Source organism: Mus caroli, unplaced genomic scaffold, assembly GCF_978045245.1.
Source record: "Mus caroli unplaced genomic scaffold, Mus_caroli_1 scaffold_2, whole genome shotgun sequence".
In the NCBI taxonomy this organism is placed as follows: Eukaryota; Metazoa; Chordata; class Mammalia; order Rodentia; family Muridae; genus Mus; species Mus caroli.
The window spans coordinates 21,256,006-21,283,319 of record NW_028227257.1 but is presented as its reverse complement, the minus strand read 5'-3'; the positions used below and the strand labels follow the sequence as shown (position 1 = coordinate 21,283,319).

At 48.1% G+C, this 27,314-nt stretch overlaps 1 protein-coding gene and 1 long non-coding RNA gene across 2 annotated transcripts in view; both read left to right on the top strand.

Moving 5' to 3' along the window:
- Positions 1-27,314, top strand: part of LOC147005743 (uncharacterized) — a 152,885-nt gene that overhangs the window by 63,634 nt on the left and 61,937 nt on the right. The window lies entirely within an intron of this gene.
- LOC110284494 (lipopolysaccharide-binding protein) lies at positions 958-26,626 on the top strand. Its single transcript, XM_021150248.2, has 15 exons — positions 958-1,151; positions 3,044-3,158; positions 3,960-4,088; positions 6,747-6,902; positions 7,441-7,504; positions 10,923-10,986; positions 13,498-13,589; positions 14,091-14,267; positions 15,877-15,936; positions 18,407-18,574; positions 19,612-19,679; positions 20,157-20,199; positions 21,406-21,469; positions 22,233-22,309; positions 25,704-26,626. Exons 1-15 carry the CDS (start codon positions 1,028-1,030, stop codon positions 25,746-25,748), a joined length of 1,446 nt encoding a protein of 481 aa, XP_021005907.1. The 5' UTR covers positions 958-1,027; the 3' UTR covers positions 25,749-26,626.

Here is a 27,314-nt window from a genome sequence, read left to right as displayed (position 1 = left end):
AGAGTTCAAGACCAACCTGGGCTACATAGGAAGACCCCTTCCCCATCTCAAAAAAAAAAAAAAGAGAGAGAGAGAGAAAGGAAGGAAGGAAGGAAGGAAGGAAGGAAGGAAGGAAGGAAGGAAGGAAGGAAGGAAGGAACAAACAAAAGAGAAACAAAAGAGAAACAGAAGAATTTTCTAGAATGCAGGGAAATGGGCACACGTGATCCTCACAAAAGGTAAAAGAGAAAGCAGAATTGGAAGGATGAGCGGCCAAGCCCAGCTCTCAGAAGACAGGCACTATTGCAATCTCGCTCAGAAGGACCTTGTTAAAATCCACATGACCAGTCCCTCTCCCCTGCCGCCTTAGCCGGTGCTCACTCCTCTGCCCGGGTCATGCAGTGCAAGGCAGCTGACACATTAGAACTCGGACTGTTATGTACAGCAAGTTCCAGAAGGAATATGGCTGGGGTCATGGGGCACCAGGCTGTTCTGAGAGCTTTCGGGTGGTGTTTGGTTTGGCGTGGTGCTGGAAAGATATGCCAACCTGCTGTTCAGACAGCTATCCCATTGCAAGGTTGGGAGGAGAAGTGCCTATTTAAAAGGTTAAAAGAACGGAGATCAGGGGAAGACAATCCTACTTTCCCTTCCTGCTTTCATGGGCTGGGCTGTGACCCTGAGTAAACCTCAAATTCCTTTCTGTGACACCAGGCCTTCCTAGCAGAGAGTCAAGAAGATTGGCAGAGGCAAGGCAGAACCTCCAGAGAGTGTGGGGTTTCCCCCTCCTCCATGCAGGGGAGAATGGGCGTGGCTTATCCCCTTGGCACCAGGCCTGCCCTCCTAACCTGTGCAGTGGTCACAACAATGACCCCCCCTCCCCCACCCCTGTGGTGTCGCAAGAGGGTTCCAGTCCGTGGGCCTCTCTTTCCCGCTTCCAGGTGCCCGCCCTCCCTCAAGAACCGCCCCCTAGCCCTGGGCCTTGACTAGTTAAGGACACCAGAGCCAGCCTACTCTGTCACAGTCCTCACTCCCCCACGGAGCATCCAGGATGAAGGCTGGGACTGGACCTCTGCTCTCTACATTGCTGGGGCTGCTGCTCCTGTCCATACCGGGAACTGGCGGTGTCAACCCCGGTGTGGTGGCCAGGATCACCGACAAGGGCCTGGCCTACGGTAAGAAGCCATAATATAGGCTGGCCAAGGAGGCGGGACACCAGGCACAGCCTGGATATGGAGGGCATTGTCTCTCTGGTAGGGAGTCTGCTATACGGGGTATGTGGCAATAGCTGCCATTCTGGCTGGTCACTCTCCAGATGTGTGACCTCAGCCCATAGCTTGTATTTTGAGGGCTGGGAGGAAGGTTTGGGGTCCAGCAGCTGAAGCAGGAGGTAACAGAGAAAGCAGCTAGCAGTGGGCAGATAGGCTGGGAAGAGACGGTAGACAGCCGAGGTAAACAACCCCACACAGCAGCTGGAACCAGTCCTTTGGAAGAGTCTTGGTGGAACTTGAAACCATCACCTAAAACCACAAATCCTAAGTGAAGGCAGTTAGAGACTGGGAGGGCCAAGCAAGGCTATGGGCAGGGATGGGATGTGCCCCCTTGGCATCTGAGTGGTGGCCATGTGACTTACCAAACATTAAAACTTATTGATCAGTGATTGCTTCAAGGTGAGCACTCCTTAGGTACCTTTATGCATGTCACTCCCAACTTCCCTCCCTCCTTCCTTCCTTCCTTCCTTCCTTCCTTCCTTCCTTCTTTTCTCCCTTCCTTTTTAAATGTTCATGTATTGCCGTCCTGGGAATTGCACATGCTAGGCAGGTACTCCATCACAGAGCTATGGCTGCAGCTGCACCTTCTCTTTTTTGTTTTTGAATTTTGGACAGCAACTCCCTAACTTACCTAGGCTACCTTTGAACTCACTCTATAGGTCGGGCAGGTCTTGAACTTGTGATTCTCCTGCCTCACCCTCCTAAAGTAGCCTGGGTTCCATTTCTGCAACACCAGGCTTGATCCAACTTGACAAACTGAGAAAAGGTATTTAACAAGATACTGAGAGTGACACAGAATTATCGTGTCCAAGGGGTGAGGGAGCTGGGATGTTTGTACAGCCCAGACCTATCACTTCGATAGAGCCTCCATTGCCTTATCTAATGGAGGTCATAACACTCCTTCAGTTGAGTAGGGATAGTGGGATCTAAAACAGGCTATGGACAGAAGAGAAAATCAGGGAGGGCTTCCAGGGGGAGGCAAAGTAGAACGGGCAATAAGAACTAGCCAGGGACAAAGGCTGTCGTTCCGTTGGAGGGATCCTGCCATATACACCCTAAAGAAGAGGTCTCATTGAAAAGGGTGAAAATGGATGTCACTAGTGACCTGTGTGCACTGCCCGGCTGGGTGCAGACTCCTGTCAGGACACAGAGCGGGGCCACTAACAGCATTTGTTTGGGAACCCCAAGTCAGGGTCATTTGTCTTCTGCCCCGTTCCCTGGCACATGTGCCAAGTGTGGGCACCCAGTGCTGGTTGTGTGGTTCTTTCCACACTTTTAGTAACATTAACCCTCCTTTGTTGTTCTGGGCATTAACCGAACACCTACTGTATGCCAGCCACGAGCTGCGAGTGCCTTTTCTGCTCAACAGGCCGGGCTCTCCGGGCTCCATAACGCCCATGAGAAAGTGATGCCTGGGAACTTGTTCAAAGCCACGCGGTTAGAAAACTGCCACAGGCGGGACTCTAGCCCTGAAATTCTACAGTGTTGTCTACACAGACCTAGGACTAAGGAGGACAAAAAAGAGGGCCACACCCAGGCACTCAGCACGCCTTTTCTGGGCATGTAGTTGGTAAAGGCCTCTCTGTTCTCGCCTGTAAAATGGGCCCACCCCCTGACAACCCTGCATGAGGCGATGTGTGCCTCCTGCCTTCTGTGCTGCCTGGCGTGAGTGGGCTCTGCAGCCTGTGCTGGCAGAAAGCTTCTCTAGCCAGGGATGATGGGAGCAACTGAAGAATTTGGAGCACAGGGCAAGAGGCGTGGTGGCCAGGCTGACCCCAGTTTTTCCTTGTCTGCAGCGGCCAAGGAGGGGCTGTTGACTCTGCAGAGAGAGCTGTACAAGATCACACTACCGGACTTCAGTGGGGACTTCAAGATCAAGGCCGTGGGCCGTGGGCAGTACGAGTTTCATAGGTGACTGGAGAGGGGACAAAGCCCAGGAGCAGGTCCTGGAAACCTCTTGGGTCAGGCAGTGGTGGGGGAGGGGGCTTCAGACAGGCTTTCTCAGGGGGAGCTGGATCCCTGCATTCAACACACAGCAGTGTGAATGCCTCCTGAGTGTGTGGCCTGAGTCTCAGTTTCCTCATCTGTATAATGGAACTGATGCTGCCCTCTCCCTCAGGGTGTTAATTCAGGATCTGGCTACTTTGAGTGACCTGGAAGGGAAGATAGGCTTAGAACTCAAAATGAAGTGTCCTAAACACTACCACTGCCTTTTGTGGATGGAGCAATCAGGGAAGGCTTCCCAGAGGAGGGAGCACCTAAGCTGAGTTTTCAAGGTTGGGACCTGGTGGTTTCCTATGGGCAGCCCTGGGTCCTCCCAGTCTCCTCTGAGGGCTATTGCAGGCTTTCTTAAATCTGGCCCCCTTCCTAGGCATGAGAAGCCCAGAGTTGCCATCTGACACAGTATGCCTGTGGGCCCTCCCCAGGATACTGTCACAGGCCACTGAGGATCACAGGGCCCAATCCTGCAAGCCACTGAGCCCCTTTCTCAGAGTGCAGTCCCCTATTGTGAAAAGGGGGTGAGCCCAGCACCAGCCTGCTGCAGGGTCCCAAGCGATGTGAGGAGGGTTGTCTGAGGCCTGCCAGGGTTGGGAAAAACTCTGAAAGTCAGGGAGCCTGGTGCTATGCCAGACAAGGCAGTGACAGGAAGCGTGGTTCCGGGGAAGCTGTGTCCGGGCACCAGCCTGATGCCTCCCTCCTCTCTCCCTACAGCCTGGAGATTCAGAACTGTGAGCTGCGTGGCTCCTCCCTGAAGCTGCTCCCAGGCCAGGGCCTGAGTCTCGCCATCTCTGATTCTTCCATCGGCGTCCGAGGCAAATGGAAGGTGCGCAAATCCTTCCTGTAAGTTAAGTTCCATCTACCCTTGGGCCCATGACTTTGGCCTTTGTTCCTTCTTCCTGGGTCATCAGAAAGACCACATGATGGACAGACAGGTGTAACCCAGGCCACAGTGGGGACCGGAGTCCAAGTCCCGAGTTTCTTTCTCTCTAGATTCCACATCTTCTAAGGGGACAGGCCTGCTTCCCTGAGGGCTCTGAGTAAACTTAATGAGACCACGTTGGCCTGTTCCCACACAGATCTAGATCCTAAGGTTGGGACTCCCATGAGGTAGAGCTGTCCTTGGGAAGTGTCCATTTGTGCTCTCCCTCAGAGAGAGGCCCTGACCAAGAGCTGTAAGCTTAGGAACAGGTAGAGCTCATGGAGCAGGACTGAGAGACACTCATCAGTGACCCTAGCTTAGCCTGTTCACCCTCCTTCCTCTGCCCTGCATCATGGGCTATTCGGAGCCGTTAGCATTCCAGCCCATAGATGAGGTAGCCCCATGAAGAAACACACATGGGTGACTTAAGGGCTGTAGAGGTCAGAAGGTGAAGGTGAAGGAGGCAGCAGGCCTCTCTCCTCAGCCTGAACATGGCTTGTGCTTGCCACACTTCCATGTGAGCTCTTGACCGCTCTGGTCTCTCCTTTCTTGTATCTTGACCGCCTATGACTGTGGTTTTCAACCTGTGGGTTGTGACCCCTTTGGGGCAGTAAATGACCCTTTCACAAGGGCCACCTAAGACCATTGGGAAACACAGATATGTACATAACGATTCGTAATAAAATAGCAAAATTACAATTATGAAAATAATTTTATGGCTGGGGGTTGTTATACCATGAGGAACTGTATTAAAGAGTCACAGCATTAAGACAGTTGAGAACCACTGTCCTATGAGGGCCCGCCCTCCGTGCCTCTATTAATCTCTCCAAAGGGGCTGTCTCCATGTGAATTCACTCCCAAGAGGTACGGGGGCGTGGCTCTAACACGTGCACTTGGGGGCACAGTTCAGCCCAGGGCAGAAGAGCTGGCCAGTCTTAGCCTGGTGGTCTGGTCACATCTGCTCCTGAGACCTGCAGAGTCCCACATGGCAGTGTCCAGCCTCGTGTTTTTGCAAAGCACCTGGTATGAACAGAGCCCCACCAGAAGTGTGAAATGGCTAGGTTTACAGATTTGGTGTGAAAGTGGAGGAGGCACAAATCTTACTAATTCTTACACGAGGCACTGCCGTCTACACACTGAAGTGGCAGCATCCACTACTACACTTATTTGGGCAGTTGGGGCGTGAGCTCAGCAGTTAAGAACATGGCTGCTCTCGCAGGGGACCTGAGTTCTGTTCCTGGTTTCGAGTCAGGCAGCTCACAGCTCACTGTAACTCCAGCTCCAGGGGATCCGGTGCCCTCTTCTGGTTTCCATGGGCACTCAAACACACAAACACATAAATAAAAATAAATCTGCAAAAATTAGTTTTGCCTCCCTCTCTGTTGTTTCAGTGGGGTCACTAGGCGTTTGTAAGTGGCCTGTGTAACTCACACCAGCGTCTGTTGAAAGTGCATGTGTGTGTGGCAACTGTGTGCACTCTCTATTTCATCAGGGATACTGGACCACACCCCTTCCTCCATCCTTTGTCTCCAATCCGCCCTTAACCTTTCTTCATGAGCATATGAAGTTCTGTTCTATTATCTTTCAAAATTGCTTTTTTTACTTATTTGTTTGTTTATTGTTTGGTTGGTTGGTTTTGGTTTTTTGAGACAGGGTTTCTCTGTGTAGCCCTGGCTGTCCTGAAACTCACTTTGTAGACCAGGCTGGCCTCGAACTCAGAAATCTGCCTGCCTCTGCCTCTTGAGTGCTGGGATTAAAGGCATGCGCCACCACGCCCGCCTCATTTTTTTTTAAAGATTTATTTTATTTTATGTATATGAGTACAGTCTCTGAGCCTTCATGTGATTGTTAGGAATTAAATTTTTAGGACCTCTGCTTGCTCTGATTGCCCCGCTACTCAGTCCCTGCTTGCTCTAGCCCAAAGATTTATTTATTATTATAATTAAGTACACTGTAGCTGTCTTCAGACACACCAGACTAGGGTGTCAGATCTCATTGAGGGTGGTTGTGAACCACCATGTGGTTGTTGGGATTTGAACTCAGGACCTTTGATAAAGCAGTCAGCGCTCTTACCCGCTGAGCTATCTCACCGTCTCCAAACTGGCATTGTTAAGTTCATTTTCCACGTTTCCTACTAGAGCTGCTCAGGGCTTGAGTTCCTTCCCGTTGATTTCTCCCTTCCTTATTAATTCATTCATTGTGCAGATTAAAGAATGAGCCCCTGGATCTGCTCATATGTTAAGGAGTTACTTGCACTGTCTTGGAAAGTGGTTCTTTTCACTGTGTATATTATGAAATTTTCTTCTCCAGTTTGCAGTTTACCAACCACTTCCTTCCTGACGTTGAAGAGTCCAGATCTTTCTAGAAGTACCTCTGACAATCCCCAAGTTGATCTGCTGGCTCTTTTCTTTGTGATTAAGTCTGGTTTATGTATGATTAAATCTTTTTTTAAATTGGGATTAACCTGTAAATCTTTGCTTGCACCTGCTTGTTTTGAGTAAGAATCCGGCTTCCTCTGCATGCCCCAATGGTTTCCGATCCTAGCTGCAATGATTAACTGGGCCTCTGACCTCCTCCAGGAAACTTCATGGCTCCCTTGACCTGGATGTCAAAGGTGTCACCATTTCAGTGGACCTCCTCCTGGGCATGGATCCCTCAGGGCGGCCCACAGTCTCTGCCTCTGGGTGCAGCAGCCGCATTTGTGATTTGGATGTGCACATATCAGGAAATGTGGGGTGAGTCACCTTGGGGACTCCCTGGGTATAGTCCTTGGTGGGCTCTGGTAAGTGTCCAGGATTGGATAGCATGCTTAGTGGCCCCCACGGAAACAAGACCATCCTTTGAGGACCCTATTGGGACAGACAAAGCTGAGGTGCCATTTCAACAAATCAACAGACTAAGGAAACCTTGTCAGGGGAGGAAGCTTTGGATACTGGAGGGACTTGTGGCTTAAGTTCAAGCCCCCCGGTTAATTCACTCCCTGTCTCCATTCCCTGGTTAAAAAACAAGACTCTAGTTCCAACCCCAAATCCCCTGACCTTAGCAGATCTGGCAGAAAGAATGATAGAGCCAGCCATACTGACAGTGGCAGGGGGCTGGGGCACTGGTTTTGTGAACCACCTGATGTGGGTGCTGAGAACCAAGCCTGGGTCCATCTGCAGGAGCAGTGGGTGCTCTTAACTGCTGAGTCATCTCTCCATCTGGCTTTCCCCATCCCCACTGTCCCTATACCCAGTGGCAGACAGCTGACTGTGTGCTGTGTCCCCTGCCTAGGTGGCTGCTGAATCTCTTCCACAACCAGATCGAGTCGAAGCTCCAGAAAGTACTGGAGAGTAAGGTAAGAAAGGCCAGCGGGGACCAGTAGATTGCTCCATAGGCCTCTGTCTCTGGACAAGTTGTCAGGGTCCATAGACACACGGGATCACAGCTCAGAGAGGAAAACCACCTGCCTAGGCCATAGAGCCAACATATGGTGGAGCTGGGCCGCATCCAAGGCTCTAGACGTCATCCAACTCCACCCAGTTAGGCTGAAAGCAGCCAGGAGAAACCAAAGCCAAGGGGAAACAGGGTGTAGAGGGGCAGAGACACCACCCCTCTCCTGCTGGCCTTGCCTACCATGTCCGTACATCCTCCTTCCTCAAGTCCAAAAAGAAGTCATTGCCCAGGTGCCTCCAGGGACCTGGCAGGAACCTGGCAGGCAGGAACTGAGCAAAATCATGAGGCCCTGTCCTGGCTATAGAGGCAGTGACCTCATGTCATATTTTCCTGTGTAAAAACTAATATGATATCTCCAGGTTTTATATAGCATTTATTTATTTTATGTATACAAGTGCTCTGTCTGCATGTAGAAGAGGGCATCAGATCCCTTTACAGATGGTTGTGAGCCATCCCATGGTTGCAAAAAATTGAACTCAGGACCTCTGGAAGAGCAGCCAGTTCTCTTAACCTCTGAGTCATCTATCTCTCCAGCCTATATCTCAACATCTTATAAACTTTGACTAGAACAAAGACTTTTTTTTGTTTTTGTTTTTTAATTTTTAATATTTTTATTACATATTTTCCTCAATTACATTTCCAATGCTATCCCAAAAGTCCCCCAGAACAAAGACTTTTTATTCCATGTAAATGTTCAATTTCTGTAAACACACTTTCACCCCCAAATCCCAGTTGCAAAATGCTGAACGCTGGAGCTGTGTCTGTAACAACACACACACACACACCGTTTGGCTTTGTGCACTTTCTGGTGTGAATTTGTCAGTCTTATATCAAGGCACCCATGACATATTACCAAAGTGAGTTATATTTCCTGCTGCTGCTCCTAGTAATGATTAATAACAATATAGTAATATACATTGCAATAATTATCACAAAATACAGTAGTATAATTATTGTTTTGCTCAATTAATATAATTAATGCAGAATATACTATTTTTATTTACAAATAACAGCTGCTGTTGTGTAATCTTGTGCTTTGGCCAGGATAATGAGCTAAACCTCATTAAAAATAAAGTTTTTATTTTTATTGTTATTTTTTGAATAATCTTGGCTTATTATTATTTTATTATTTTCATGTTTTGGGACAGGTTCCTACTATGTAGCCCAGGTTGGCCTCAAGGTCGAGCTCTTCCTGGGGTTATAAACATCAACACTACACTGGGCTCGAGCTCAGACTTTGAAAGCAAGACTGGAAAGACTCAGAGAAGTGTAATAAGTTAGCGGTGCTGCCTGGTTAGAGCAGGGTGGGAACTTTCCTAGCAGTGGGGGTCCTTGTGCCCAGGACCTTTGAGGAGCTGAGTGCCTTGGAAGAGTTGAAGATCTAGCTTGGCCCCTGTTCTCTCTGAGTTTTCAGACATCTCCTTTCTCTAAGCTCCCATCTGTGGCTGCTGCAGGATTGGCTCTTCCCTGCTTAGGGTAGAATGCGCTTTCTGAACCTTCAGGGCTAAGAAGGCATACTCTGGAAGACATGCCAACACATAAGAGGTGCTTGGCCTCCGGTCTTGTGAGCAAACAGAACACAGAGATGCAGAGGTTGCAGGGCCAGTGGGTACTGATCAGGATTTAAATGCCGAGGGCTTCCTTCTCCTTGCAGCCCCCTTAGGCACTGTGCTTCCATGCCTCCAGAAGGCCCTGCTAGGCATCCAGGACCAAGGACGCCATGTTCCCCTCCTCAACTAGTTAGGTCTCTGAAAGAATAGAGTACCCAGGCTCAGGATTTGTGGGGTTTGATGGGATATTGTCTCCCCTGCTGTACCCCCACATCTCCCAGGCTATCACCCCTTCCTTTGCTCCATGGAACCTCACAGATGACTTCTCTCTCAGCTGCAAAGAGAATCTGAGCCATTACCCTTGGCTACCCTGCCCTCATGGCCTTCCCCGCTGCCTACCACCCGACTGACAGTATTCTAGAACCGTTGGTCCTAAAGTGTGCATTAGATGTGTCTATCCGTTTCTGAGAAGCCACCTGCGACCACGGATCTAGGGCAAAGCTTCCGTGTCACTCTCTTTCATTGTATACATGGGTACACTGCAGTCAGTGGTAACTCACAAATCAAAAAGAGCTTTAGGGCTGGGCATGGTGGCACACACCTGCAATCTCAGCACCAGAGTCCTGAGGCAGGAGGATTTCAAGTTTGAGGCCAGCCTGAGGGACTCCTGTGCACACATAAACAAAGAGAATATTTATGTATGCACTCGGGTGGAAGCAAATATAAGTTGACACGGGCCATGGAGCTGTATTCTGAGATGGGCTCCCCCTGGTGGACACGGGACTTGGCTTTTTCACCTGGGAAATCGGCTTGCTGCAAACCCCACTTACCTAGCTGACTTGAGGGTGACGTCATTGGCAAATCGTTCCATGCTGTTGACCAGTGTTCACATTTATTTATTTACTTATTATTTGTGAGAGGAGGACACACGTGTCATGGTGTCCCATAGAGGCCGGAGGCTAATTTGCAGGGGTCATTCTGTCCTTCCACTCTGTGAGCCCTAGGTATCGAACTTAGGATGTCAGGATTGGTCACGAGTTTCCTTACCCACTGAGCCACCCCACTGACCCCCATCTCTATATTTAGGACCCTCTTCGTCCTCATGGCTTCTCTGTTGTCCGGAGGGGGCCACATGGTTAGCACCTTGCCTTTCAGGGTCTTCACTTTTGGTTTGGTTTGGTTTTGGAAACATTTCTTCCTGGTCGTATTTCATTGGTTTATATAATAAATAACTCAAGTGATCAGAGCAGCCAGGACAGCAAACAGGCTTGGAAACATATATTTCCTGCTTTTAAGAAGCTCGCAGCTCCACTGGTAGCAGTAAATTGTCTGTAAGTGGTTTATAGACATGACCACTGGGTTTGCTAGGAATACTCCAGAGGCAGAGGCTGCAGCAGCTGTCACAACCCAGCGACAGCCAGCAGGGGGCGACTGTAGGACCCCTACGCCTACTTAGAACAGGCCAGCTGTTCAGCTCAGAGCTCCTGCCGCTTCCTCCCCTAAGAAGCCTGTAGAATGGCAGTTCACAGACTACCCCTCCCACCAGCCTTTTCTCTTTGCAGACGGCCAGCCTTGGGCTCGCTCTGAACAGTCTCCTCGGACCCTGTTGGAATCCATGTCGGGGCTGATATGATTTTTTTTTTTAAATCACTTGTGCTTTGGCTGTGCCTGACACCTGCTAAGCATTTTAGGTAGTTAAGGACAGAGCAAATGTCACCAAGAGCTTCCAAAGGTGCAGACTCACAGCCTTTCCCTTCCTATTCCTCTCAGGTTTGTGAGATGATCCAGAAGTCTGTGACCTCTGACCTGCAGCCTTATCTCCAGACTCTGCCAGGTAGGGCATCACACACCCCTGGGGGTCTCTATTTCTCTTCATTTTTCATAAAATGATATTCGAACTCCATCAAATATTCAGAGACCAAAGAGTAGAAAGGAGCGGTTTAAAATCCTCTTCTCTCTTTAGCTTTTCTACCACGAGGTGCCCTTGACCTTGGGTGGATGGTTTCAGATCATTTCTTTGCATGTTGAAGCATAACAACACATAAGCTCGTAACTATGTGTTCTCCGGTGCCTGAGTATGTGTGTGCATGCCTAATTGTGAATATTTACCTCTCAGTTGATACAAAGTATAGGCATCATTCTGATCTTTACATTTGAATGACTTAGTGAAACTTCTATGTCAGTAGGTTGGGGAGGGAGGGGGATGAAGGAAGCAAGCACAAGTCTGGCAGCCTGAACCAAGCATGCCCTGGACTGGACTGTCCCCTCCTCCACAACCCTGGTTGGGTGAATGTTCCAGGTCCCGCACATAGTCAACTGAGCCAGCCTGGGCCTCGGGTGAAGGACTGTCAGCAAGTGACTTTTTATTGCTAAGCATGGTATCTCACTCCTGCAATCCCAGCACTCGGGAGGTAGAATCAGGAGGACCAGGAATTCTCAAGGCTAGCCTTTAGTACATAGTGAACTACAGGTCAGCCTGGGCTACATGAGACTGTTTCAAAAACACATCCTTCTTTTAACCCAAATATGCTGATAGAGAGAAAAACTGACATCGTAAACATAGCCAGCCTCCAGACCAAGAAGGTCCCCTTCAGTCACAGTCCTCAGCAGGTGTTAGCTCTGCACTGCACGTCAGTGGAATCTCACTGTCTTCTGAGGCTCTCCCAGGTTCTGCCAGCACACAGCCATTCCTCCATCCATCTCCAGTGTGCTATTGAAGGCCCATTGGGTAGTTACTGTTACAGACTGTCCTGGGCTGGACTGCAGTGAATATTCTAGGATCTGTGGCTGCAAGTATTAGAGTATAGATCTATGAATGACATCATAAGCTCAAATGTTCCACATTGTATCCTGCCAAAAGGTTTCCAGAGCACTGGAGGCAGCTGCACGATTTTAACAGTTGTGTAGTATTCCACTGAGGGCATCCTCAAGGCAACTCTTCCAAAAGAAAGCATTTAATTGGGGGCCTGCATACAGTTTCAGAGGATCAGGGAGCATGGTGGCTTGCAGGCGGGTCCTGGAGCAGCTGAGGGCTACATCCTGATCAGTAAACAGAGAGAGAGCCTGGGCCTGACATGGGTTTTTTAAACCTCAAATTCTACCCACCCACCCTCAGTGACACACTTCCCCCAACAGGGCCACACCTCCTAATCCTTCTAATCCTTTCAAATAGTGTCACTCCCCTGTGGCTAAACATTTGAATACATAATCCTAGGGGGGCCATTCGTACTCAAACTACCATAGACAAAAATTTGCTTTTTTTTTTTTTTGCTATGGCCACAAAAAAAAAAAAAAAAAAAAAAAAGCAGGGAGTGCCCTGCTTTTGCTCCTTGCCCACATTCAAGAGTACATCTGAGGAGTGATGTTTCCAGTCCAAGTTCCAAGGTGCATATGGGAAGTTCGCACTTGACAAAGAGTCTGAGTATTCTACAGTGAGGCTCCTGGGCCCCTGGGTGGCCCTTGTTAACACCCCTTCAACTGAGGCTGAGGATGGCACATCTGACTGTACATGGAACATTTGCTCATCCAGGGCTGTGGAAAGGATATTCCCACCTGGCCCATAGGGACCATCTGGACTTTCTGGTCATTTTGCTTAGCATGAGGTCTTTTGTATGTGTCCCTCTGGCTGGCTGTGATCACCCAGCTCTGGGAACTGCTTATGTCTGAGGCTGAGCCACACACCTCACCAGCGCTTACCCACCACTGGAGTGGAGAATTCTACCTCGTCCCCACGTTGGAGATGCACAGCCTGGAGGCTGGGACACGTGGGTGGAGGGTTTTTATAAGATTCATTTTTATTATTTTAAAGTGTGTGATTGTGTGTGTGTATATGTGTATTTCTGCGTGTAGGTGTGTATGGTGTGTGTGATATGTGTGTGTATTTGTATATGTGTGTGTATGTGTGTATGGTTTGTGTGTATGATGTGTGTCTATTTGTATATGTAAGTATGTGTGTGTATTTGTATGTGTGTGTGCAGGTGTGTGTGTGTGATGTGTGTTTATTTGTGTGTGTATGTGTGTATTGTTTGTGTGTGATGTGTGTGTGTAGTATGTGTATGTGTGTATGGTATGTGTGTGTGATGTGTGTGTATATTTGCATGTGTATGTGTGTATGTGTGTGTGTGTGTGTGTACACATGAATTCAGATGCCCTGAAAGCCTAGAGGAGTCAGATACCCCAGAACTGGTTACAGGTGGTTGTGAGCAACCTGGCCTGCCTCTGAGCATCTCCAGCCCCCAGGTGGAGGCTCTTTAGAGGAGCAGTAAGCGCTCCCTCTTCTTTACGTGCTATGGGCCACGCCTGGCTCCACCTCTGCCCCTCACTCTGTTCCTGTTCTAACTCACAGTCACAGCAGAGATCGACAACGTCCTGGGCATTGACTACAGTTTGGTGGCGGCTCCCCAAGCGAAGGCCCAGGTGCTGGATGTCATGTTTAAGGTGAGGGTAAAGGAGTGGGAGTTAGCCACAGGACACAGGCCAGTATCCATTCTGGGGTCACCTGCTCCCTAACTTCAGGTCTATCCTCATTTTTAGGGGTTCTTGCTGCGCAGGGGGGCCAGAGTTATAGAGTAGTAGATAGTGTTCCCAGCAGTGGGAGTCATACAGAGTGTCTATATCACCCTCAGCCTCAAAACTCTCACTTTCCCTTCCCAACGCAGCCTCCGGCACCTTGCCCACCCTGATGTGGCCTCGAGGGTATGGGAGCTGGGTGGAGCTGGCCAACACCCACCCTGTTGTTTCCATAAAGCAAGCACGTCCAGAGCCCTTATGCAGTAAGAGACACAAATTTACCTCAAAGAGTCCACCATTAGAGGGACTAGTTTAGGATGGTGTTTCCAAGTCCGTGCCCCTCATCAACCAGGTAGGAATCTCCTGAGTTCAATGGCTGGCCATGGGATAGACTTTAAACAGTCCAACTGTCCCCATTTCTCTCTCCAGGGTGAAATTTTTAATCGGAATCACCGCTCTCCAGTTGCTACCCCCACTCCGACTATGAGCCTACCTGAGGACAGTAAGCAAATGGTCTACTTTGCCATCTCAGATCATGCCTTCAACATAGCCAGCCGGGTTTATCACCAGGCTGGGTACCTGAACTTTTCCATCACAGATGACATGGTAAGAATGTGGGCTTCACCTTGCTCCTGGGACAGCATGGCTCATCCTCCCATGCATTCTGTTTTACTTCTACTAGAATAGTGAGTTATAGCTAAGCAAATATCAAGACCTGAAAAATATCTTAGCATAATTTCTATCCGTTTCTTGGGTCACCAGAAAACTCAAGGCCAAATTTGTTTGTGTGTCTCTGTTTGACCTTCTAGTCTAGACCTAGCCCCTAACTCATATTTTTCTCTTGTCCTGAATTCCTACATGTCTATTAAAAATAATTTAATGGGGGCTGGAGGGATGGCTCAGTGGTTAAGAGCACTGGCTGCTCTTCCAGAGGTTCTGAGTTCAAGTCCCAGCATCCACATGGTGGCTCACAACCATCTAAAACCATAGTCCTGTGGGATGCAATGTTTTCTTCTGGTATGCAACTGTGCATACAGACAAAACACTCATATTAATTTTAAATTTTTTAATTAATAAATATTAAATATTTTAAAAATTAATAGATGGGGCACAGTCACACAACAGAGAAAAGAAATAAAGAACAGACAAAGTAAATGACAACTATGAAGACACGAGATTTGTTTTTGTTTTTTGTTTTTAATCACAAATCTGTCTGGGAGCTGCCCTGAAGCCAAAGTGAAAAGGGTACCTAATTTAGTGATTTGCAATGAAAGAAAGGAACATGTCTTCCTCAGACATACCTTGAGGTACTGGATGCCAGTGGAATTTGCAGTCAGGAGAGTGACTTTCACTGTAAATCACATTTTATAATCCCCTTGGTTCTTTTAGGCTTTCTAGGGTTCAAAAAGTTCTTTCTTTTATAGCTCCTCTTAAGAGTTGAGGTCTGTAATCAATGACAAGATGGTGGGAAGACAGAGTGACCACCCTGGCAAAGAGTGGGGGCTCTCTGATGACAGATGAGCAACATTGTCCTTGAGGTGGTTTCTCCCCCATTCCACTACAACATCTCCTATCTCCCACCTGCTTTACAGGGCGCTCTATGCGATGGGTCCCTGGAGTAAGGACAAAAAGCCCAGCCCAAAGTCACACCGATGAGCTGGAAGCTTGTCTCAAACAGGAGAACTCTGAAGGATGCTCACAGGTTCACAGCTACACCCCATCCCCAGGAGATTCACACGCTCTAGGAGACACGGTAGCCAAGGCAACTGGACCCATAGGAAGAAGCTAGTCTTGACTGTCCTCCAATGTCATGGCTCATGCTGCTTGTCAACCTCACAGCATCTAGAGTCACTAAAGAAGACAAAGCCCTGCACATCTCTGTGTGGGATTTCCCAGATTAGGTTAACTGCAGTGGGAGCCCAGCCACTTGTGGGCAGCACCATTCTGTTGGCTGAGGTCCCGGCTGAATGGGAATGGGCCAAGGACCAATTCCATTCTCTGCTTCCTGACTATGGACGCAGGGTGACCAGCTGCCTCAAGCTCTGGCTATGATGGACTGTATTTTTGAACTGTGAACCAAAATAACCTTTCTTCAAGTTGTTTTTGTCAGGTATTTTGTTACAGCAATGAGAAGTGACTAACTTGTCCATCTCCACAACTCCCTTCAGAGTTCTAACGAAAACCTCCCTAAGTACCCTGTATCTTCTTGCTGCAGTTACCACCTGACTCTGGCATCCGGTTGAACACCAAGGCCTTCCGTACCTTCACTCCCCAGGTAAAGCCCCTTCCGTCCTCCATGGATACGACATTAGCTCACCAGTTTGCCACAGTTTCTCTCTAGAATCTGTGGGGCCCTCTCTGCTTGACCCAGACAGAGTCAGAGGCTGGTGAGGAGATTCCGGGAAGGCCTGGGAACTGCAGACTTGGGGGGCATCCTTCAAAGCTTGCAGCATGGGCCTAAACTTCCCTAATAAGTCTTCCTCAGGTTTCCCTAGTTTTGGTGTTAAGGAGCTCAAGGAATGCTGGGAAGGGCACCCTAGTTAATACCACCTAAACCAGAGAGGGCTTGCCAGAAGCCAGGCATGCTCTGTTTGCTTTAGGGGGCGCTTACAATATTTGAAGTGCAGAGTGTGGGAACCCAGGGTACACATATGCTACAAAAGTTCTCTACTCCTGAATTACAATTCAGCCCTCAGTTTTCTAATACAGGGTCTCCTATGTAGCCCAGGCTGGCCTTGAACTTGCAATCCAGAGCTTAGAACTACAAATGTATACCCCACTATAGCCAGTGCTGACATTTTTCTGAATGGAAAAAGAATTCTCTTATCTCACAATTCCAAAGATATAAACAGTGATGGAGGGAAAGCCTCCCGGCCCCTCCTCACCCCTGGCACCCACTTTGCATGGAAAGGCTCCCCAGTTTCCCAACAGTGTCAGATCCCAGAGACCGTGAGGCACCATGCACGTATTGAGAATTGAACCCAAGTTCTCTGCAGGAAACAAATATGCTCTTAATCACTGAGCAGTCTCTTCAGTCCCCACCCCCACCCGCAACACCACCTCCTCTTCTATAATCTCTACAGGAGGCTGTGTGCATACACACACACACACTGCACACACTGGTTCTTTTGTGCTCCCTCCTCTCTATCTGTGGAAAATCCTCCATACTATAAGAGTAGCTTCCTCTCCCTTTGTGGTCACAGCAAGACAACCTGCCCTTGTGCAGGTACAGTCCCCAGAGAAGGACACATGGGTTGTTTGCAGCCTTTGGTGACACCATCGTTAGTTCTGTCACCACCAGACCTTTGTGTATGTTTCTTCAGTTGGTCCCCCGGATAGCTCTCCTCTCTCAGCTCTTCTAACCACACCTTGCAAAAGGCTAGAGTACTGTGCAGAGAGGAAATAAAATGTTGAGAAAGAATTTAGAAGTCTGGGCTAGAGAGATGGCTCAGCAGAGAGCACTTGTTGCTCTAAACAGAAGATGGGTTCAGTTCCCAGCCACATGGTGGCTCACAATCATCCACAACTCCATCCCAGGAGATGTGACGCCCTCGTCTGACCTCTGTGGACATCAGGCATACATGTGGTGTGTATGGATACGTGCAAGCAAGACACTTGTAGACATACAGTAGAATAAATCAATTTATAAACCAATTAAACTTTCAGAAAGGAATTGAATGTTCCAGTCCTGCACTGTCAGGCTCTGTGCCTCCTCAGAGTCACAGATTGTCCCAGCTAGTTCTGAGGCATCCTTGGTCACACTCAGGCTTGTTGTCCCCTGGCTCCTGACTGCCTTACCACCTTCTTGCCCTCACCCAGCAAAGACACCACCTACTGTGTTCTCTCAGACATGCATCCCACCTCCTCCAGCTCCCAAACTCCCCTGGCAATAACAGATGGATCTGTGGTTATAGATCCAAAGGCTCATGAGAGGATAGTCTTCCGCCAACTCCGCCCTCCCCAGTCTTGAATTGAATTCTATAGCCACTATAATTAAATAAGATGTCGAGCCCCCTTGCAGTGTTGAGATCTGGTTAAGTCCATTTTCTGAGAACTAGCACAGATGCTATGGGTCTCCCCTCCCTACTGGCTGGGAAAAGTGGGGGTGGGGTGTCTGCATGGTAGATGCTCCTCTGCCATTAGGAAGGCACAGGGTACTGCATGCTTTGTGGGAAATACTACCAGCCCCAAAGTGTCCCCTTTATGTTTCCCCTCTAGAGCAGTGGATTTCCTTTTTGTTGTTCAAATATTTATTTATTTAATGTATATGAATGCTGTATCTGCATGTATACCTGTGTGCCAGAAAAGGACATCAGATCACATTATAGATGGTTGTGAGCTACCACATGGTAGCTGGGAATTGAACTCAGGACCTCTGAAAGAACAACCATTACCCTTAGCCTCTGAGCCATCTCTCTAGCCCCTGCATCTTCTTCTTAATGCTGCAGCCCTGCAGTACAGTTGCTCATGTTGTAGTGACCCCCAACCATACAATTATTTTTGTTGCTACTTCATAACTCTAATGAGCCATTAAGGTTCTAATGAACTCTAATGAACTCTAATGCAACCATTAAGGCTGGGGGAGGGGAGGCTGCATCACTGCTGTTATAAATTGTAATATAAATATTTTTGGAGATAGAGGTTTGTCAAGGGGGTCACAACCCACAGGTTGAAAAACACTGCTCTAGACTCTGTGGCCCTGTTTCCTTCTTCTGACATGATCAATCTCCACATTCTACTCCCAGATAACCAGAAAGTATCCCGACATGAAATTGGAGCTCCTTGGAACAGTGGCCTCTGCCCCGATTCTGAATGTCAGTCCTGGGAATCTGTCCTTGGCCCCACAGTTGGAGATTGAAGGCTTTGTGATCCTGCCCACCTCCGCCCGGGAACCTGTCTTCCGGCTTGGCGTGGTAAGGCTCAGAGCCTCATCTTCAGGAGGGCTTTTTTTCTCACTCTCCTCAGCTCTCAACCAATAAATGACAACCCTAGAGAGGGCTTTCTGGACTCCTCTTACCACCAATCTGCCTTACCATTTGCATTTTTAAGATTGTAGCACTCTAGTAATTCTCCTCGTGGTGTTTATTACCTAGGCATTTGTGCAGCTATTTGAAGATGTGTTTATTTAATGTGCCTGTTTCCCTCTAAGTCAAGGCTGTGGTGGGAGAGTCTTTGTCCTATTGCCTCTGCCCTGTAACAGACCCTTGAAGACTACATCCCCCAGAATCCCTTGCATTCTGACTTCCAGCTTTATCAGCCAATGGCAGCATGGTCAGAATACTGGCTGGACTCCTGCCTTCACTAAGTCCTGAGTAACCTTCTACACATCCCCCTCCAAGCCCCCCTGGAGTGGGGCTGCAGGAAAATGATGATGTGGCCTTCTTAAGGTCCCTTCACCCACATAATCATTCCCCTGAGCTAAATCCCTTCTAAATTAAATACTAAAAGTGTTTTTCTTTCTTAATGGCCCCTGGCTAATGTGCACAGATTTCAGAGATTCTGTGCACTGGATGAAGAATTTGCTGTCTTGCTTTAGACTTCAAACTCAACAAGGCCAAACTTCTGAAGGGCAGTTCCTCGGAGACGCTGTATCAGCCGTTCAGATTATTACTGATGATATCAAATTGTTTTTAAGTAAACTAGAATTCATTATCATCATTACTAGAGCTGAGCTGGGTCCTAGGGTGGCTGGCCATGACCTCTGAGAGCTGAGTAAGGTTGTAAATGCCAGGTCTTTTCTCTTGCTACACTGTCCAAAGCTTATCTGACCCTCAGCGATTTCAAGTATACCTGATCATGTCTGAGTTCAGTCACTTACTGATCAACACACTGAATGCCGTGGAAAGCTGTAGTCCAGAGGGCGAATTTCCGAGGCTGCGGTTTCCTGCCCTCATCCCCAGCATCAGCACCACCATCATTAAAGCCTGTTTCTGTCTCCTGCCTCTTCCAGGTCACTAATGTATTTGCCTCATTAACCTTCAACAACAGCAAGGTTACCGGGATGCTGCATCCAGACAAGTAAGAATCCTCTATGGGATGGGCTTCACAGCAGGGGGAGGGCTGTGCGTGGGCTCCCAGCCAGGCTCCATCTAGATTCCTTGACTGGGGGTATGGGTGGGATGTGACATCCCTTTCAATGTCGAGGGCTTGCCATTTGGGAAGGAAATGAAAATAGTATTGGGAAGGAAATGGAAATAGTACGTACTCCGGTTGGCTTACTTCTTCTTGCTGTCCTGTCCCACAAGTTTCAAATGTCTGAATGGCTAACAGTGCTTTTCTTTAGTCTATGAATTTCAGATCTCAGATGCATTGGGTTACCAGAAAGCTAAAGACAACACTTTGACACTTCCCCAGGCCCCACTCGCCTTCCCAACCTTGCTATATCTCTGTTTCTCCTGCCCCTTTGGTGCCTGTGCCTCCTCCTCTCTGGGGACCCACTTAGCCTCCCTCTGCTGGGATGCAGGATGCTCATCCTACGATTCTGCTTTACTACAGGGCACAAGTGAGACTGATCGAATCCAAAGTCGGCATGTTCAATGTGAGTTATTGTCCTTAACCATGACATGATTAAGATGCCAGTTAATTGGTGATGTTTCTGAAGCAGTTGCCATAGCACCTAGAATAAGAATGGGAACAGAGAAGAGCAGATCCCTGCCCAGAGTAGGACCTCTCAAGGATGCAAGATGGCGTGGAGGGGTAATTATATCTCAATATAAGGTTGGCTATTGGGCAGAATTATTTTAGCTGCAATGAAAAGACCCCCCCCCACCGCAGATTGTCTTCAGCAAAGAGGTGAGGTTCGCAGGATTTCATAACTAAAAAAAAAAGGTAAGGCTTAAGAGATGGCTCAGTTGTCAGAGTGCCTACCATGTGTGAAGACCTGAGTTCAAATCCCAAACACACAAGTAAAGAGCCAAGCATGGTAATCCCAGTGCTAGGGGGGGATCAGGTGGACCCCTGGAGCCCTCTGGCCAGCTAGCCTAGCCTTATCAGTGAGCCCCAGGTCTCAGAAAATAAGGTGGATGGCTCCTGAGACATAACATCTGTGGCTGACCTCTGTCCTTCATAATGTAAACACACACACAGGCACACATGGGCACACATGCATATGCACAAACACATACACATGTGCACACACCTGCATGCAGGCATATACACACATACACATGTGCACATACACCCCCACACATGTATTTATCCATACAAACACACACGCACACCTGCATGCACACAAGACAATTACCACCACAAAAAGCTAAGAGTGGGCACTTCAGGTAGAGCTGGATCCAGGTACTCAGGCCTGTACATCAACAGTCTCTCCCCATCTCCCAAGTCCAATTCAGCCCATGATGGGTTTACAAATAGACAGGTGCTTTCCACTGGTAAAAAAAAAAAAAAAAAAAAAAAAAAAAAAAAAAAAAAAAACTCAAAATCTCCTGTAGTTTAATTTTTCTAGGGGAAAAAATCCTTAAGCTAGCTCTCATTAGATTAAAGTTAGTAGTTGGTTTTGTTTTGTTTTGTAACCAGATCTCACTATGTAGCCTTGGCTGTCCTGGAACTCATTTTGTAGACCAGGCTGGCCTTAAACTCACAGAGATCCACCTGCCTCTGCCTCCTGAGTGCTGGGATTAGAAGAGTAAAGATTTGTAGTCAATTCTACCATTACCACAGGGGCTAAGGTAAACTGCTTATTGGGGCACAAAATGGCTGCATGGTCACCTGACCCGCTTCTCTCCTCCCCCAGGTGAACCTGTTCCAGGCATTCCTTAACTACTACCTTCTCAACAGCCTCTACCCTGATGCCAACGGTAAGAATGGCTCTGGGTCTGTCCTGGTCTGGAGTTGATCCCACTTCTGGGGAAAGAGTGTCTGCACTGGAGTTGGAAACCAGGGTCTCCTGAGAGCTGAGTGAGCCTCAGCTGTTACTTCTCAGAGCTTTGATGGCCACTATGGGATGGAATGTTGAAAGCAACTTCATGATTTTCCGGGGCTCCACAGGGATGTGGGATTCAGACAAGTCTTTGATGCACAGTAAACTCCTCATGGGGCAGGAGACACTTTCAGAAGTGTCCACCAGGATTAGGTCAGAGTAAGACAAAGTAGCCACCTTGAATATACATTTCCCAGTTAACTGCCCAACTCCATAGTAAAATAAAATGTAAGACCCAAGCCCCATTTTGTGGTATGTGATCAACAGGCTACAACAGGAAGCAGGTGGTAGAAGCCAAAGAGCCGCCCACTAGTCCTCATAACACTCTTATGCTCTTCAGTACCTGCCTCTTCCTCCATCAGACCACGAGTAGTTGCTTAGGTGCCTTTTCAGACATTTAGGGTTCAAATCTGCCATTTTCTGGCTTTGGGAACTAGGACAAGTTACTTGGCCACTCTGTGCCTCCGTTTCCACATCTGTAAAATGGGAATAGTGATGACACCTAGCTCACAAGTCTTAGATCATCACTGAGTGGGAACACACTCCACCAAGCAAATATAGAGCACTGAGCCTTTGGTTAAAAATCTGTCTGTCACTGTCAGTCATCAACACATGTCCTCAATGATGTTGTCAACCCACAGCTGAGCTGGCCCGGGGCTTCCCCCTCCCTCTGCCAAGGCATATTCAGCTCCACAACCTCGACTTCCAGATCCACAAGGTGAGTGGGTCCAGTGGGGCTGTGGAGGTGGGAGGGGTGGGAGCTGGGCAGCCCATCAGGTCTGTAAGCCACAACTCAGAGGATGGTCCCAGTTCAGTCCTACAGCCACGAGGCCGCATGAGGACAGAGTGTAATTAAAATATGTCAGGAAGCCATCTGAATGTCCTTCAAGTAACAGGAAGATGGGGCAGGGTTGGTGGTTGGTGGGAGATGACCCAATGGCTGAGAGCAAGTATTGCTCCTTCAGAGGACCGTAGACTGCTTCCAGGTCCCGTAATGGGTAGTTGACAGCTGCCTGTAATGTACCTGCAGCTTGAGAGGATCTGACACCTCTCAGCTCCGTGGGTACCTGGGCTGACATGCACACACATACACACACACACACACACACACACACACACACACGGATACACACAAGCTGCAGCTCCCTGGCAGCCTCATAAATACCCTTTGTACCACCTAAATTGTCTCTCCTTGACAAAGGACACAGAATCATGAGCTCCTGGGCTTCGCTTTCTTGATGTTCTTGAGTTTCCATTAGCTAAAGGGGTGAGAACCAGGCCATGTTCAATTCTTCCACAGGGATCCATCGCTGTCTTTAATGGTCAAATGGCCATGGTTGATCTCAAAATTCTAATAAACATGATAATGTATGACAAATCTTACAGCCCCCTCATAGGTGCCAGACATAATAAATACGTTAATTACATATGCAAACACACAGATGTTGTCGCCATTGGGTAGGAGGTGTTTGACACAGCCTGGGGCTTTAAAAGGCTCATTTTGAAAATCCTAGCCTTGCCAACAGGTCATGTTCCAAAGGCCATTGGTAAGTTGTAAAGATTCCCTGGGCTTGTTTGTTTCTCTGCTCTGCTTTCACACATGCTGGGAAACACTCTACTAAAACGGCCTCAGTCTGCTTCTCCATTCTTTTTTTCTTTTTTTTTTTTTTTTAGGTTTTTCGAGACAGGGTTTCTCTGTGTAGTCCTGGCTGTCCTGGAACTTACTCTGTAGACCAGGCTGGCCTCGAACTCAGAAATCTGCCTGCCTCTGCCTCCCAAGTGCTGAGATTAAAGGCATACGCCAATTTGCCCGGCCTTGCTTCTCGATTCTTAAGTGGAAGAGCTGTACCCCAAATGCAGCATAAAGCACCCCATGCTGAAGAAGTGCTATAACCGATACACTCTTTTTAAATTGTGTAAAGGCCATTACCACCCACAAGCACAGCTGGGCTTTGGACTTGTCTCCAGGACTCTAGGGTTAGCTTGGTTTGTTTTTTCTTTCCCTGAGGTTTTCTTATTTTTTTTTTTAATTTTAATTTTTTATTTTTGCTTGTTTCAGACATGGGCAGTATGTAATCTCAGATTGTTACAGGGTCTCTCAGTTCTGATCTGTTTGAATTTATTGAAGAGACAGAGACAGTTCAAAGAGAAGTTTATTTAGCAGGGGCAAGATGGGTCAGGGGTCTCTCTCACATGTGCGCGCCCACACAAGTGTGTGTGTGTGTGTGTGTGTGTGTCAGGGGTGAAGGCATTTGCCCCCAGGCCTAAAGACCTGAGTTGGTTCCCCAGAGCCCCCATGGTAGTAGACAATTGACTCCCATCAATCCCCACAAGTTGTCATCTGATCTCCAGGCATGCCTTAAGAGGTGTCTGTGTGTCTGTCTGTCTGTCTGTCTGTCTGCTTGTCTCTCTCTCTCTGTCTGCTTGTCTCTCTCATCTGTCTCTCTCTCACACACACATACATACACATGTACTATATTCATAGATACATGCATGCATACATACATGTAAATATAATTTAAATGTCTAGATAAACACTCCAAAGAGACTGGAGTGGGCTTTCGCAAAGTGTCTGGCTGCCAGTGGTGGACTTGAATGTTTTCCTAAATATGAGACAGGTGACATAATTCATAGAATCACCTTTCTCCCTCCCAAATAATGGTGGACCAGATCTCCTTTTTAGAGCATTCTTTCCTAAGATCCTCACAAAGAAGGGAGGCAAACCGCAGTGCAAATGATAATGGAATAATCTCGGGTCGGTATGTGCTATAGACCCTTTAGTAATGTGTATGTCTGGGAGATGCCTTGAGGTCTCCGGTTCTGACATAGGGAGAGCAACCTAACTGCAGAGGTTGACCATCAGGAGGCAGAGCTACCAGGAAACACCTGCGGTTTTCTTCAATGTCCTCATATCTGACAGCTGTGCTCCTAGTATTAAGTTTCGTTTCTTTTCCTTATTATATATATTACTTTATATATACACATACATGTATATTACATGTATATGTGTATACATAATACAGTATGTTAATATAATATATCCTGTATTAATATAAAGTATTAATATAGTTTTTATATACATATGTGTATACCGTGTGTGTGTGTGTGTGTGTGTGTGTGTGTGATCACTCCTTGGACTCCTTCCTACTCGTATCTAGCTTCTTCCGCCTAAGGATAGATAGTTGAGTCCAGTCCCATCTGACATGAGGACAGTGTTTTGATTCCATCAATACTTTTTCACTCTCCTGACTACTGTCGTGATGACCTATTCTGTGGTCCATCTGCATCCTGAGTCTTAGTTCTCTCTCTAAGCAGCATGTCCAAGGTGAGATAAAGGGCTGGCAGATGTATGGAGCCCCTTGGAGATGCTGTAGCCTGTGGCGGGCATCCATGTGATCACTACTCAGAATGAGGCTAGGTGACCATTCACACAGCTGGCCCCTGGGTCTTTCCACTGTACACAGAGTACAGCCCAAGCATCCTAGAGTTTTTATGGAAGTCGGGGGCCAAATATGGAAGCTTTCTGTCCAGCGTCTGCCACCTGGGAAGTGATTGTAAGATTTTTCATATATTATCCTGTTCATTAGAATTTTGAGGTTAGCAATTGTCTTTTGACTGCCAGAGAAAGTGGTGAATCACTGTGGAAAGAGTCCAAGCCAGCCTGGAGTGTCACCCCTCTAGATCATGAAAACTTTAGAACAGTAAGAAAGTGAAGCCTGGGAGCTCACGAATTCATGTCCTCTGCCAAGGAGATGAAACTTAGGTGATACAAGGGACATTAGGAGGGCCTGCCAGGCAACTGCAGCTTGGGAATGACAGATAGATAGGGCGAGAAATGGATACTGACTCCGCTCTTGCTTCTACTAGAGCTTGTGTTCTTCACCGCTGGTATCTTCTGGAGAAGAGGATTCATATTCTCTGTCTGTATGTCTGTATGTCTGTCTTTCCGTCCCTGCCCCCTCTCCATCCTCCCCTCCTTTCTCCTCTCTCTCTCTTAAAAGGTCTGGCTTCAAATTCGTGGTCCTCCTGCCTCAGTCTCTAGGGTGCTAGAGCTGCTGGTGTGCATCACAATGCCCAGCTTAGAGGACTCTCTTTATTTTGTTTTCTCCTAGGGCTTCTTATACTTGGGTGCCAATGTCCAGTACATGAGAGTCTGAGGACAAGAAGAAAGATGGGTCTCAGTGGCCACAGCTGGACCGGCCATTTGTAATTCCAGATGTACAGCACATCTCTGGAGAGTCTCAAAATACAAAGATGTTTCTGCTCCTGGCTCGGGTGGGCCCTGACCCCAGAGTCCTCTTCAGCAGGTGCACACTTGACCTGGACTTGACTCCATCCCATCCTCCAGGAAGGGCCCCTCCCCTCACTGACCTCTCCAGGAAGGGGCCCTCTCCAACACTGGGTGGGAGACCTGGAATCACTTTAAGAGTGGGCACTGTGGTTTTAAATTCACCATCTGACCTTCATGTCTGACAGGGTGCTGGCACTTAGTAGGTCCTCAATAAATATTTATAGAATATCACAACATCCCAGCTGAACCTCTTTATTGCTCTACCATCTGGTCTGAGCCAGTCTTAGATGCTTGCCCAAGCTGTGGTCTCTAAGGCTAGACCTAGACCTCCTTTTCTCTCCTGTTGGCCCCTGCTATAAGGGCCTCAACAAGGGAGTGGTGGACTACACACACACACACACACACGGCCCTTCCCCAGCACTTGGCCTGGTGTTAATCACTAGGCCCTTATCCTGTCTAGGCTCCTAGCCTTGTTTCCACAGGTATCTCTTCCATGCTTGCTGTTTGCTACAGACAACAGGCCCAGAACAAAAGAAAAATGGCAGTCTCCCACGGCTGTCCCCATGGAGGCCTGTGTAAGTGGGCAAGAGATGGATCCAAGGAAGGTTTTGGTTGGAGCCAAATCAAAAACTCATCGGACTGCTGTTCACGAGCCACATGCCTGCGAGGAGAGACCGTGATTTCTAACTACCGAACAATAAGCCTTTGATCAGACTTAATAAAGAGTCATTTCCGTGTTATGTAGTTAGGCCCCCAGGCTGGGAGTCAGAAGGCTCGTTGGAGTTGTTTTTCGTTAATTGTGTTAATGAGCAGATGGATAACGCTGCTGGCTAGCAGATAACTCATGGGGAATAGACCCATTTACTCTGCATATGACAGAGATGGGCTGAGACTGGAGGATGTGCTGTCACAAGCTGGTGGCAGGGTGATACATGACTTCTTCTCCTCCCAACTCCTTGCCATCCCCGTGAAGAGTGGGAAGGGCTCAGGCTTCTTCCTGTGGCCCAGGACAGGTCACTCCCTCCCTGCATCACTTGTCTATGAAAATAATGGTGACGGCAGTCATAGCTTCAGGCTGTCTTGTCACAGCATTAGGTCACGACTGTACAAGCGGAACCAGGATTCTGGAGTTCCTGTTGCCTGCCACCAGCAGTACCATACAGGAACTGAGTCCTCAAGTTGTACTTTATTCAGGGGGTACTGGTGACCCAAGAAGGTGGCAGCTACTATGCTCCTGCAAGCAGGAAACAAAGGCAGCCCATCATCTCAGAGCTGAGTGTTGCCCCTTTGGTCAGGTAGTCAGCTGAGTCCCAGAGATTCATAGTGTCATGCCATGTCTCTTGTCTCCTCAACTTCTCCCTAATTATAGTTCTGGCTGTCCTGGAACTCACTGGGTAGACCAGGCTGGCCTCAAATTCAGAAATCTGCCTGC

Excerpts from the sequence above, each read along its gene's own strand:
- LOC110284494 (XM_021150248.2), top strand. The coding sequence starts at position 1,028 with ATGAAGGCTGGGACTGGACCTCTGCTCTCTACATTGCTGGGGCTGCTG. Across the intron at positions 14,268-15,876 it reads TTTCCATCACAGATGACATG|TTACCACCTGACTCTGGCAT; the intron begins GTAAGAATGTGG and ends TTCTTGCTGCAG. Across the intron at positions 20,200-21,405 it reads CCAAAGTCGGCATGTTCAAT|GTGAACCTGTTCCAGGCATT; the intron begins GTGAGTTATTGT and ends CTCCTCCCCCAG.